The sequence below is a fragment of the Quercus robur genome, chromosome 2 (genome assembly GCF_932294415.1).
Source record: "Quercus robur chromosome 2, dhQueRobu3.1, whole genome shotgun sequence".
NCBI classification, from domain to species: Eukaryota; Viridiplantae; Streptophyta; class Magnoliopsida; order Fagales; family Fagaceae; genus Quercus; species Quercus robur.
Genome location: NC_065535.1, coordinates 15986693 through 16000535, shown reverse-complemented (window position 1 = coordinate 16000535; position 13843 = coordinate 15986693). Strand labels below are relative to the sequence as shown.

The following is a 13843-nucleotide window of genomic DNA, read 5'->3' as shown; positions in this document are numbered from 1 at the left end:
AGCCCATGCCATTCTTTAGGCAGTTCAACTTGCACAGATTGAAAGATGGAGTCAAGTTATCTTTGAGGGTGATGCAAAAGCTTGCTTTGATCCCCTCTCATCTCCAAACTCTTCTCTAAATTGGTCTATCAGTGACATTATTAGTAATATTTCATGTTATGCTGAGTACTTTTTTATTGTTGCTGTCTTTTTTTTTTTTTTTTTTTTTTTTAATTTTAAAGATGATTACTGTTGCTGATAATTTTTTATGATAATTTATTTTGATGATTATTTTTGATAATTTTTTATTGTTGCTGTTTCTATTGGTTCAAGAGGGAGTGTAACACTGCATCACATGTTACTACTAGGTTCTCCCTAGAGTCTTTTCTGCCTTTCTGTTATTATAATCACAATCTACTAGTTGTCATAGAGTCCACTTGTAAGGTAGTTTTGAAATAAACATTGAAGTTTATAAAATAAAAATAAAAATAACACTTTGGTCTTTGTTTTGAGTCTCTCGTTAGTAAGAAGTGTTTATAAATTATTGCAGATCTCTTTTGATATCTTAAGATATAAAGCCTAGGTGGATTTGAGCCTTATCTATATCACATGCGTGTCTTGTACTTATTCATCTCGTCTCGCACATGTGAATCAGGATTAGTTTTACCTTGGGTATTTTATTTTTCCTCTCCTTTCTAGGCTTTTATAGTTGTTTATGACCATTTGGTTTAGCTCGTTGAGGGTTAGCTTTTGTTGTAAGCTAACTTGTTATTTTAGGACAAAATTTAGATACAAAATTGGCTGTAACTTAAAGTTACAAACTCATTTAAATAAATAAATATTACAACATATTTTGAAAATCTAACCGTTGAATTACATGTTATTTACGCTCTTAATATACATGTTAAATTTTGTGTCAATCGAATATCATTTACTATATGATTTATAAGTTTATATTTTGTGCATAATTTTAAATTACAAAAACTTAAAATTTAAAAAATTTATTGATGACATAGCTATTGATTTTTAATTTTCTTGAAATTTTGCAAGTATAGAAGATATAAGAAGAAAATATAATTTAATGGTAGATTTGCCAAAATTCACCTCCAATAAAAAGATATTAAGTAAGTTTGTAGTCTAAGGTTACAACTAATTTTGTAGTTAAATTTTGTCCGTTATTTTATTATAATTTCACTAAGTCAATGATTTATTTAAAATACCCTAAAAATATTTAACCATCAAAGTTATTATTTCTTTCTTGATTAGAACACTGTTGTACTGTTCTTTTCTTCTCGTACAAATGTTCTTACTCTTTGTGAGCTCGTTCTTAAACTCATTTTATATTTTTGTTTTTGTTAATCATTTTATATTTCCAACATAAGTGAGCCAATTAAATCTTCATCTTTGTTGAAAGTAAGAACATATGAGAGAATGAGAGAGTAAACTTTTATCATGTGAAAATTTGTAGGATCAAATACACGAAGAATGTCTGATTATATAGGCTATAGAAAGTATATCAAACATAAAAGCCTTGACTAGGACTAAAATCAAGGACAAAGTGATGATCCTTGATTTTAGCTTAGTTAGGGATGTGATATATATGAAATACACATCTATAATACAAGATATAATATATGGTGTATGATAACATCCCCTCAAACTAGAGGTGGTGTGGAGGAAGTCATCTTGAGTTTAGAGACGAAAAGGAGACATTTAGTTGATGAGATTTCATGAACACATAAGCAAGTTAGTTTGTAGAAAAGACGTAAAGTAAGTAAAGATTGCCTTACTAGAAGTGATGGTGCATGAAGTTATAGTCAATCTCAATGTGCTCAGAGTGCTTATGAAAGACATCATTCTAGACAATATGGATAGCACTTTGATTTTCGTAATGAACAAGAGTGTTGATGGTATGAGAAGCACCCAAAATGAAGCCAGAAGAGGTCATAGTGAGAGCACTATACTTAGCCTTGCCTTGATAATGGAATGAGTGTCAAGGAATTTTTTTTTGGCTAAGTTAAGATAAGAGAGAAGCGTCCAATGAAAAATAGTAAATAATGGTGGAGCAGTGGACAAGATCCCCTACATTGGAGTTGAAAAACGGGGTGGAAAAGATAGAGAAGGGTGGGATTGTCAGCTGAATTTTGTTTTGTTTTGTTTTTGTTTTTTTTGCTTAAATGCTTATTTTTTATTTACTATAATTTTTTTTTTGAGAAGAATATTTATTATTTATTTACTAATGTGGTATGTTAAAATAAGATTGGATAAATTGACAATATTGCTAAACAGTCTTAAATGTTGGGCATTCAAATAAAAAAAATTCTATATATTATGGATTAAAATCAAAATCATTAAGGGTGTAATTTCTATTTTAGTAAAAGAATATATATCAAATTACTAAATTTTTTTTTATAGGAACAAATTACTACTACTAACGACTTTGGAGGGTGTAATTTATCTTTTCAGTTAAAAGGTATATATCAAATTACTAGGAAACTTTGGTCGTGCTAGGATTTCTTGTTTTCACGTAGGCCATAGTATGCTAGAAGAAAACTATTTTGGGCTTTTACTGGTGAGTCAAAAAATCTGTAACTTTCTGTTTTCAATTGGGCTTGGAAATTGAAACTTCTCATTTACCCAATAGAATACGACGTCGTCTTAGGCTCCAAGCGCGCACGAAAACTTCTCATTCTACCCAATAGAATACGACGTCGGTTGGACTCCAACAGAATACGACGTCGTTTTAGAAAAACAAATTCTAAACAAAAATTAAAGTGGGAGTTGAACCCGACGTGAATCGAACACGCAACCTTCTGATCTGGAGTCAGACGCGCTACCATTGCGCCACGGATCCACAACTGACAGTTTACACAAATAATTAATATTTAAACTATAATTTTGGAGCATATGATATGTGTTTTTCGTTAACCCTCTCAATTCTAGTCTCAAACAACAGGTTACAGGAAGAACAACTCCTCCTGGAACTGAGTGGGATCTGTAATCTTCACAAAAGACCCTAACACATTTTATATATATGAGATCTTTGAATTCCAAATTAACAATCCTAAATGGCATCAATTTGGACTCTTCAATTCCATCCCATTTCTCTCCAGGTATTTCTCTTTCTGTTTCATTCATTGCCTTATTATTATTATTTACAAATATTTCAGGGTTTAATTATTTCTTTTTAAATTTGGTTATTGTAGCCTTCAATTTGGGTTTCAAAGCATCAGACCCATTTGAATTTTGTGAAACTCAGACCGGAATTTCGTTTCATAAGTAGTAGTAGCAAGCAGCTGAACCGGAAATTTGTACTGGGAGCCAATTCCGGTTCGCCGAGTGACCCAGATGAACCGGCGGTTAAGACTCAGACAATCACCGTCTCTGTAAAAGACCAACTCTCCAAATTGCACGGAACAATCAACTCTTTCCCTCCCCTCGTTTTCGTGGTAAAAAAGATTTCCTTTTTTTTTTTTTTTTTCGTTGCAACGAAGTTGTTATTTTTGAATGTAGTGAGTAGATTTGTATGTTATGTTATTTATAATTATGTATGAATTTATGGGCATTTCATTTTTTGGTCTAAGATGAATAGATATGGTGGGAGTAATCTGGCAATAGGGTTATGTATTGCAATTGCATTGTTGGTCATTGCTGTAAGAGTGTATGCGGCGAGGAAGTTGAGGCACAGAACTCCTGGTTCTGTAGCTGATCTCGTTAGACGTGGGCAGCTGAGGTCTGATAGAAGAGGCATGTATGATCCCAATCCTTAAAGCCGGTGTTAGATTTGGTTTACGAGTTTTTAGTGATAACATACTCTTTTTGATGCAGCTCGAGGCCTCTCAAGTATGAAGACCCGTTCAATAATCCGATGGTGAAGGTTGGGAAGAGCAATTCGACTGTTGAAATGTGTGGAAAGGTTTATCGTTTAGCCCCGGTTACTCTGACGGAAGAGGAACAAGCCATCCATCAAAAAAGGAGGTCACGGGCGTACCAGTGGAAGAGGCCAACAGTGTTCCTTAAAGAAGGGGAATCGGTACCTGCTGATGTTGATCCTGATACAATTCGGTGGATTCCTGCTAATCATCCTTTTGCAACGACAGCTAGTGACATTGATGAAGACTTAGCACAGAATAATGTTTATCAAAAGCATGGTGTTCCATTTCGTATTAAAGCTGAGCATGAGGCAATGCAAAGAAAGCTTGAAGCACTACAAAGTGTAAGTACTAAGTACTGAGATGCAACTATGTTTACTACTAGAAACGGGGGAAATATCTCCATGCACAATAGCTTTATTACATTTGAATAAAACATCCAGTGTCTTGGAATTTGCAGACCTTGATGTAGTTGAACGATATCAAGGTAGGGCCAAAATGGCCATTACCAAATCTGGTCCTACAAAATTGGGGTACTTGTAGCCAACCTTAAGTCTGGCTGAAGACTCTGTTGAGTTTAGTTTTACATGTAGATGATGTTGCCAAATACAGGAGATATGACAGTTCCCGTATTTAACTCATCTGATTGGGGTTGGATTCTTAACACCAATGTTGATGCCAACAGTGATGCCTTCAGATCAAGGCATGATATATTGGTTCTGGCAGAACTATCATAAATCAAACAAATAATGGTTCTCACCTTAGATAGTTAAATGGTAGAAAATAAGGATGATTCGAGAGCACTTGAATTTTCCATGTTATTAAATGGACAATTCAAACACTGAAAAATGTGAGATGTTTTCAAATCTGTTGTGCTGGGATAATTGAATCCTTCATGTCATCAACTTTCTTCTGAAGTGAGGCTTACGCTGATTTGAGTAATTGCAATTGGTAATGGATCCATGTTTCAGGCTAGAGTTCCATAAATGTATCTTAGTTAGTGCTTATATTTTCCAAGCTGGCACCTTCTATTGACAAGGTGGTTGAAATAGGTTGTTTTAACTTTGACACCTTACTACCTTAGGCAATTTTTTCTAAGTCTAAGCATGTTTCCATGCAGCTATCTCAACTTACGGCTCTATCTGCCCTGCATCCATCCATTTGTATAATTGACCAAGGAATAGAAGTTGTTTAATTAGCCTAGGAACTTGAATGAAATTGTATTTATTCTAAGTCATGTTTTTGCGTACTTGAAATTGACAAGCAGTTGATTACTAGGACTGTAGGGCATAAAATGTCACCCCCATATTGCTCTCTGAAAATTCTTTTTTGTTTGCAGGAGCAAAAACTCAATAATTTAATGATAGATCCCAGAAATGCTAAAGATTTTGAGAGACCATTCAAGGAACATCCAAGGTCTCATGAGCAAGTAGAACAGAGTTCCTTTAATAATCAAACCAGTGACTCTATGCCCCCCACATCAGACCCTGCCCCAATTTCAGTTGAAAGCAATTCATCCTCAGAGGAAACGCAGAAACTGTAAGTTACATCTGGCTTCTGGGAATGCTACTGTCATCTGTCAAAGAGACTTGTTCTGCAGCAAACATGGGATTCCTGAGTTTTACGAAATACATATCCAGATATTGGTATGAATTTGCTTCTAAGTTTTGAATTTTAACAACGTCCATCTCTGATATTCAAGTTGAAAAGCGAAGGCTGGATTGTAAATAGAAAGTCTACTTATTTCAGTTTATTCTACGTAGATTGCAATGTTTTTCCATAGATAGCCTTACTGCATAAAATCTGTTGTACACATGGTTTCTGTATTGACTGCATGTAAATCCCTCTCTCTCTCTCTCTCTCTCTCTCTCTCTCATATTTGTGTGTACTGATGGAAAAACTATCTTATGAGACCAGTGTATGGAGCACACGTCTTCCATGTGGATCACACGTCTGGGGGCCCACCAAATGTGAGAGCGGGGTGCTTCATAGGCTAATCTCATGAGATAGCTTTTTCATACTAGTAGGTGGTGAATGTGTGAAAATAGTTGGATTTGAACTAATTTAACTATTGAAACCTTTTTTGGTCATTTGGGTGATGAAGACGCCAAAATGAAGATTCAACCAAACCTATAATTTCTACCTGACTAACTGACAGCCAATGTCAGGTTGAATGGTTGATGCATGTTATTTTCATCAAATATGTTTCCTTCGGTTTGGCAGATGATGGAATTGTTTCTTTTAGAAAGGAAGATGAGGTTGGAGTTCAATGAGATTAGATATTCCTCGTTCCTCTACAAGTTAAGAGAGAGAGATGCTGAATACCTGGAAAAAATAAAAATAAAAATGCCAGTAGTTTTTTGAGAACATGTCAACCCTTGGGTGAAAATCTAGCTAGCTAATACTAGAAAGAAAATTTAAACACAAATGGAAAACAGAGAATCCAATATTCCTCAAGAAAGAGGGTACTATCTAACGCTTGATGGTTGTTAAACTCGGATTCCTAATTACAGGTGCTTAGGCCAGGGGAGTTGATGTTCAACAGGTTAAACCCAGATGAGTCACATTTTTTGATAGTGTTGCTCCCTTAAATCATTATAACGAAACTAGCTGATTTAAAAAACATGAAAAAAAAATGCATAAGTTAATCCATATCTGTATCAAATTGATGTAACTGAAATTTTTAACAGATCCGTAGAGGTCCAAATCATCCACAGAGGTGGGGGAGTGGGATGAAGTGGTATCGCTATTAGTACATGGAAGACCAGGTTGGCTACCAATGGACATCAAACTATATCAGCTATGCTCTTTATTAGAAGTCTCCAATAAATAATCATACTATAAGGCAAAATTTTTTCAACGAGTTTGAATCAGAAGAATACTTTCATTCATAATGCAACCACAAGAAGCAAAAATTTCCAAATGGAAGATTGATGACATCTTCGGCAGCTGATACAGCCAAAAAGTGGCTAAATCTGTTGAAAGAAATCAATCACTTGCTCTTCGCAGCAGCAGCTTGGCTAGCACCAACAGCAAACATCTCAGTAATGACCTCGAGGGGCATGCCTTTTGTTTCTGGAACCTTTAAATAGATGAATATCCAGGAGATGACACACACAACAGCGTAAATGCCAAAGATACCACCAAGGCCAATTACTTCAAGCAGTACTGGCAATGTGTAAGTGACTATGATGTCTGAAATCCAGTACACCAGGGCACAAATAGCAATGCAGAGGCCTCGAACTCTTGTAGGGAAGATCTCAGAGCAGAGTATATTAGGAATTGGCCCATAGGCTGTGACAAAGACGCAGAAATAGATCACAACACAAGCGGTTGAGAGTGCTGCATTAACAACAGTGCTTATTGTGACAAGTTGGGAAAATACTAGAATGATGAGCGAAACTATCAGCACTGGAATTGTAGTGAGTAATAGCTTCCTGCAGTAACGGGTTTTATTAGTTCTAAGCATGAGAGTATAATTCACGAAAGTTACATATGACAATTATCATATGCCTAGAAATGTAACAAGGACGAATATAACAGAACTGAAAGGCAATAAGAAATATGGATGCAAGCAAGTGCAGTTCAGCAAATAAACTGTGTTGTCTCTAACTAGATAGATAAGGCATAAAAAGAGTGTCATTGTCTGTTACTATTTAGGGAAAATATTTAAGCATGTAAGAAAAAGAGGATCTTGGATTTAATGATTCCCAACATAGTAATAAGTGACAAAGTAAAAATCATAAAATAAAAAGGGAAAAAAAAAATTCACCTTCTGCCAGTAGAATCCATGAGCCTCATGGCTAAAACAATACAAGGAAGCATCAACAAGGTTGTGAATGCACTAATAAGGAACGATGCAGACTCTGAAGTAAGGCCCAAGTCTGCAAGAAGTACTTCGACACCTGCATCTTCTAGAATTTGAGGAGTGTAGTAGAGAACCCCATTTATTCCAGAAAACTGCACATGCATATAGAAAAAAACTTAGTTATCACGTAAATCATTATAACTCAATTGACCAAACAGAGAATTTTCATGCAAGGAAAACAACAAGAAGAATTCCCAAATTTTGAATACAAAATCCAACGAGTTAAAAGGAAGCTAAGGAAGAAATGAGAAAATATAAGGCAAAATGTGAGTAGAACACCAACTGCATGGATGCCACAGATGAAATGTAGTTGAAAACTTTATCACATGAAATAAATGTGACTATAACCATCATTTCTTCAGAAAGTTTCTGCATAATGATTCTTTAGCTATATCCAAATTGACAAAAATTCAAAGTGGTAAGAGCTCAATGGTTATGGTAGGTTTAAGAATGACTTAGGTCAAATTCTCTGTTCCTTCCAAAGATTTTGTGACTTGAAAAGTGGAAACCACCACTTTAAATTTAAGATACAGGGAAACCTCAATCAGGAAACATGAAAGAGAAGATCATAAAAATAGAAGAAAAAGAATGAAAATTAATTCAAAAGACATGCATGGACTGAATCTGTGCCAACTGGGTCACAGCTTTTACATTGACTTACCAGGAGCAAAAGTAGTAGAGAAATCTAAGTTTTTTTTTTTATTGAAAGGTAGTAGAGTAATATAAGTTAATCAATTAACATAACAGATATCCAATTACAACCTGCAAAAGAAACCTGTATTCCAACCTATCATAAACCGCATGCTTAACTACTGGTTTGAGAGGACTAGCCCAGATTGGGCCTCTCAAGCAGTTAACAAATGGGTAAATCATCATGAAAGAACTGACAAGAGAAAAGAAAGGGTTTCAAAAGAAGAAGCACGAGAAAGAAAACTAGAGTAATCCATTCACATGGATCAGAACAGTGTTAATCAATTAAAGATTAAGTAGAGCAATAAAAATAAATTATATATACACAAGTACTACCTGCTGAAGTAACTGAATTCCAATTCCGACAAACAATGCACGCTTAACCCCTGGTTGACGAAGAGCAGCCCAAATTGGTCCTTTTGAAGCAGTTTCAGCTGGGTGGACCATTGCTGGTCCAACTGGATGCTGCTCCATAAGCTCCTTGGTATAAAGAGCAGGCTGGCTTACTAGAGCAGCAGCCTGGATATACTCGCCTTCTGCTGGAACATCTCCGCCAGGAAGTGAAACAAGGGACCCGCGTCGGGTTCCAGGACCTCCCTCCTGATGCAAATAAATCCTTTTAAATCCTCCTTCCTTCTTTCCATCCTCACCTTCTCTCTCAGTCCATTGCCATGCCAACTGCCAGCCACCACCAATACCTGTACTACTAACTGTTTCCCCTGTTCCTTGCATGAGACTGCTGTGGTGCCTCATGCTCAGTACACTGCCATGGGAAGGAGGGGCGACCATGTCCTTTTCCAAGCTGGTTGTTTGGCGAGAGATCAACGGACTATGTAGATTGTCATCAGAGTCTTCCCCAGCAGCCTCTGACATGTAATCCTCACCTTCTCTATGCTGGCTCTCTTCATCCCATCGATCAGTTTTAACCGGTGGCTCTGTGGTGCTGAACATGCTGCCAAAATTAGGAAAAAGCATGCTACGCGTACTTCCTGACTCAGGGAGATTTTCATGGACACTACCAAACAGAGTCACAAGAGGGTCCATAAGTGGCATACTTTGGTTCACCATGCTTCCCTGGCGGGAGGCAAGGCCAAGTGAACTCTGTCCAGTGACAGGTTTGGCATCCCATTGGAGGCCTTCTTCAGGTCCGTATAATCTGACTGTGTCTTTATCAGCAGTTGGCTCCTGACCATCAGCAAGTTCATCAGCAGGGCCTATTATGTATTCTTCTATAGATGTTTCACCCCCAAGTCCAAGACCTTCAACCAGCAAAGCCATCTCACCTGTGGTTCAAAGATGCCTCAGCAAGATCAGTATGATAAATTAGTCACAGACAATTAAATTATATCATAAAGAATGTTTCAGATAGCCCTGAAACTTCTGTTTTCATAGATTTTAATGCAATATGGTGCTTAACGAGCAAGGCTCATTTTTTTTTTTTTTTTTCCTTTAACAGTAAATGCAGTAACTGGGATGTTTATATGGAACACGATGTAAGGAGAAAAAGAGGAGGGGGAAAAAAGTTACTCATTTAACAATGGAGGAAAGAGACAACTTATTGTGCCAAACGATGACTATCTAGGACATGGTTATGGTACAAGCACATAAGCTCATTTAAGATTGCTTCTTTAGGTCATAGCTAATATCAAACTCTCTTCCGTTCAGAAAATAATGATTTTATGCCTTCCAACCATTAGATTTATGGAAAATCTCTTGGAAAGTTATAGAAGAATCCTGTCCAGAAACAAATTTCTCTGCTGTTTATCTGATAATGCCATAACTTTTGTAACATATCCCAAAAAATTTCCACATTGACCTCGATGGTTCCAATTTTAACAAACATAATATGTTAAGACAGTCAATTTATAAAATTTAACATATTTTTGACAATCTTGTGCATCTTGAATGTAAGGAAAGAGTTTGAGATATTTATGAATCAGTTGCATGTAAACATTTTTTTAATAAGGATCTTGAGGGACTTCTTTTTTAAGTTACTATTCCTAATTCTGTCACTTTAGATTCAAAATGATAGCATCAAATTCATTATTATGCATCTATTTCTCATCAGCAATCCAAGAAACGTGTCCTCAGAAATTTCTTAAAGTCAAATAGTTAATATCACTCCATAAATACAACTGATGGTAAACAACAATGACCCATTTATAAGAAGCAAACCTTATTTACAAATTCTCATATCACTAATGTTGAAAGCAATATTTTGGAACTCTTTGAATGCCAACTAAAGAAAATGTATAAAGCCTTTGTTATCTTTAATTGAATGATCAACTTGCATGAACTAGTTATATGAAAAATTATTTGAGATGATTATGCACACCATTCATGATTCAACATCAGAGTGTAGGCAACCAAGTGGATCCACAAAAACAAGCAGGGGGGCCTTCAACTACAAATAATTAACTTGCAATAAAGAAAGAACCTGAAACATCTTCTCTGCCACGCAATCTCTGGAGAACCTTTTCTGCCTGAGTCATCTTTCCTTTACTCACAAGCCACCGAGGAGATTCAGGCAAGTAAAATACTGCTAGTACAAAATATAGGAAAGAGGGAATGGAAAGAATTCCAAGCATCATCCTCCAGCTGGGTGAGGTCGTCAGTGACATCCCAAAAACCATACAATATGATAAAAACATACCACCTGAACCTGTGAATTGTGGAAGAGTATTTAACCGACCCCTTATCTCTGGTGGGGCAGTCTCAGATATATACACCGGGGCAAGAGTAACTGCAAGACCAACTCCAAATCCATCTAAAAGCCTTGCTAGTAATAGGACATAGACGTTGGGTGACCACAACATTACCAAACCACTTATAAAGTATAGCACTGATGAGATTATAAGCATTGGACGCCGACCAAGCCAATCAGATACGGGTCCTGAGAATGTTGTAATAACTGTGGCTCCAATGAGCGACATAGCCACCACAAGCCCTTCTACGGTAGTTTGCAAATCAAGGTCGTCCGTTATGTAAACAATAGCCCCTTAAGATAAACAATTCAGATATCAGAAGCATACCTTTTCACAGTTAAGCATTTGAATGAGGGCATTCAGCACCAAATGGGGACCAAATTGAAAAGAATACAAAGAAACAGAATTAAATGCAATGTTTGGAGACCATGAAACAAATTCAACTACCATCAATAGTAAATTCCAGTTAAGTTAAATTTCATTGCACACCCAACTCTCAAAACATGAATTAAGGAAGGAAGCTTTCTAGATTCACATTCAAAAAAATATAGAAAGCAAATAAATTCAGGAAGTACCAGCAATTGTAGCATTATCCCATCCTTGCAAAAAGTTACCAATTGCAGCAGCTACAGCCACTAGCACAGCCCCATTCATCTTTACACCAATGAATCAAATCCCCAATCTAGGACTAACCTGTGACAGATATAAAAACCCAGATCACATAAATTAAACAACCAACGATTCCCAACACTGAACCAGATCTAATACACTCATCAGTAACCCCTTCTCACGACAAGAGAGCCAATGGGATTGCATTCCCATGTCCCAGAAGTCAAGGCCATAAGCAGAGTACACGACCACCATGAATTCACTATAAATTTAAAATGCCAGCACACCCATATCCCAAATCAATAGTAACCATTCAATAAAGAACAATAAAGAATAAACTAGAACACCCATCAACATCAACAACACGAAAATTCAGATCAATCTAATTCCTTACCAAAGGGAAATAGGCCAGGCTTAAGAGAGAGAGAGAGAGAGAGAGAGAGAGAGAGAGAAATGGAGTGATTTTGGAATACCCCCAAGACTAAGAAGAAAAAGGGGCAATTTGGAAGAAAGAGAGAAAGAGAAGTAACCGTTAAAGAGTACAGCTTTGTGCCACTCTAGTCTTTCCTAGTATATAAGGAAAAAATAGATGTAAATACCATTAGCTCTGTGAACAAACTGAGTTCTTGAATGGAATCTGTGTATGGGGACAAAAGATATTGCTGTAATAATAGATAGAAAAATATTAATTTCCCAGATGGAGATCCAAGTTTCAAGAAGAGGAAGACAACTACTTAGGCAGCTTTGCCAACAACCCTTCAAAGTCCTTCAAGTTCAACTCTTCGCTCTCTCAGTGCTGACTCATCAACACTCACACAAATATCGGGCTATTCTGGCAAAAACAGATTCAAACTCATTTAGACCTCAGAACTACAAAAACCTTTGTACTTTCAGACAATAAAACATGATGAACAAATTCAAGAATATCTGTAATACTAAAAACGATATATGAATATGCCCAAAAAATAAAAAGTTTATAGCTTTCCATAAGCAAGTTTTTAAACTAATAAAAATAAATTTTTTTGTTTAGTTCAAAGTTTACCTTTTGAGAGACATAGAGAGAGAAAGAAAGTCTTTGTGTGTGTCAGAGTTTGCGACTGGAACCTACTGATCTTTGGCTTCCAAACGGTCTTAACTGATCCAGAGCCACTATAGTAAAGGATTTTTTTTTTTTTTGAGAATCACTATATTATAGTTAGTAAATTTTGTTTCTTTTCTCTATTAACATTTCCCTATTATTATCTCAAAAAAAAAAACATTTCCCTATTATTATTTATGAAGATTGAAGAAGATGGAAATAATTGTACCTGGTAATGGGTCCGTGACCTGGCATTTTGTACGTATTATCATTTTCTGCATTTGCAAATGGCAATACAGACAGTCTCTTTGGCACCGATTTTTGCCTTTTTTTTTTCTGTAAACCCCGTTTGTCCAATCTTTTTATCAATCAAAATAGAAAAGTCAGACTCGTATTCAAGTATCGCAAAGAATATGAATATTAGTGATGACAGTTATGAACGTCCAGGTCCAGCTTGCAAATTATTTGTATGCTCAAACTCGTTTTGTACATCGCTAAGAGACTTGAAAAAAGAAAAAAATTATGAAATTATTTTTGCATGTCAAACGAAAGAATTGCGTGAGTTGTGCACAGTATTTTGAGCCAATTAGAATACTAGTTTTAAAAAGCCGCTATCGTGCTTCGGATTAGATTTGTTGTTATTGTGGCCACGATTTTCCAGACCCTAGAGGTTGAGGCTTCCACATTTCATTCTTCCCAAGTCCAACCTATGTTTATCTCACTCTCTTTAGAGTATGTATGGGAAAACCGTAAAATTTGTTGCACACACGTAATGCCTTCAAACTCACTATTTGAGTTATTTTTCACCTTTGTGTGTGAAGGTATATAAAAGTTGTTAGGGTAAAATGGAAAATTGTCCCTAATTTATAAATTATGCAGCAAAATGTCTTTCGTTTTGAAATTTTTTAGCAAAATGTCACGGTTTTTAAAACTTGATTTTAACAAAATTGTTTACTCAAAAATTTTTTTTTTTAACAAAATTGAATTTTATGTAAAACTTGATATTTTTAAAATCAAGTTCTATATATATTTTTAAAGTGGA

At 35.8% G+C, this 13843-nt stretch overlaps 2 protein-coding genes and 1 non-coding gene across 7 annotated transcripts; 1 reads left to right on the top strand and 2 right to left on the bottom strand.

Annotated features, from left to right (window-relative positions):
- Positions 1-2761: 2761 nt before the first annotated feature.
- Positions 2762-2833, bottom strand: TRNAW-CCA (transfer RNA tryptophan (anticodon CCA)). Its single transcript has one exon. It is a non-coding gene; the product is annotated as a tRNA-Trp (tRNA).
- An 88-nt stretch (positions 2834-2921) lies between these two features.
- Positions 2922-5677, top strand: LOC126712612 (protein MULTIPLE CHLOROPLAST DIVISION SITE 1). The gene is made up of 5 exons (XM_050412014.1): positions 2922-3092; positions 3186-3428; positions 3564-3730; positions 3808-4195; positions 5191-5677. Exons 1-5 carry the CDS (start codon positions 3048-3050, stop codon positions 5392-5394), a joined length of 1047 nt encoding a protein of 348 aa, XP_050267971.1. The 5' UTR covers positions 2922-3047; the 3' UTR covers positions 5395-5677.
- Positions 5678-6633: 956 nt separating this feature from the next.
- Positions 6634-13260, bottom strand: LOC126712611 (monosaccharide-sensing protein 2-like). 5 transcript variants are annotated; one of them, XM_050412012.1, is made up of 8 exons: positions 13031-13260; positions 12766-12872; positions 12323-12555; positions 11690-11807; positions 10847-11407; positions 8746-9692; positions 7624-7811; positions 6634-7288 (listed from the first exon to the last, which is right to left on the bottom strand). In XM_050412012.1, the coding sequence occupies exons 4-8, from the start codon at positions 11766-11768 to the stop codon at positions 6844-6846; spliced, it is 2220 nt and encodes a 739-aa protein (XP_050267969.1). In that variant the 5' UTR covers positions 11769-11807; positions 12323-12555; positions 12766-12872; positions 13031-13260; the 3' UTR covers positions 6634-6843. The 5 variants fall into 5 exon arrangements, with proteins under 5 accessions (XP_050267969.1, XP_050267965.1, XP_050267967.1 ...); XM_050412008.1 differs by having other exon boundaries at positions 12118-12555; positions 13031-13259; XM_050412010.1 differs by having other exon boundaries at positions 12118-12550; positions 13031-13259.
- Positions 13261-13843: the final 583 nt, after the last annotated feature.

What these genes read in the sequence shown, in the direction of transcription:
- LOC126712612 (XM_050412014.1), top strand. Translation starts at nt 3,048, where the DNA reads ATGGCATCAATTTGGACTCTTCAATTCCATCCCATTTCTCTCCAG. An exon ending in TCCCTCCCCTCGTTTTCGTG is followed by an intron (nt 3,429 to 3,563) that starts GTAAAAAAGATT and finishes TTTTGGTCTAAG; the next exon opens with ATGAATAGATATGGTGGGAG. An exon ending in AGGTCTGATAGAAGAGGCAT is followed by an intron (nt 3,731 to 3,807) that starts GTATGATCCCAA and finishes TTTTTGATGCAG; the next exon opens with CTCGAGGCCTCTCAAGTATG.
- LOC126712611 (XM_050412012.1), bottom strand. Translation starts at nt 11,768, where the DNA reads ATGAATGGGGCTGTGCTAGTGGCTGTAGCTGCTGCAATTGGTAACTTT. An exon ending in GAATTCAGTTACTTCAGCAG is followed by an intron (nt 7,812 to 8,745) that starts GTAGTACTTGTG and finishes ATGCATGTGCAG; the next exon opens with TTTTCTGGAATAAATGGGGT. An exon ending in ATGGATTCTACTGGCAGAAG is followed by an intron (nt 7,289 to 7,623) that starts GTGAATTTTTTT and finishes CCGTTACTGCAG; the next exon opens with GAAGCTATTACTCACTACAA.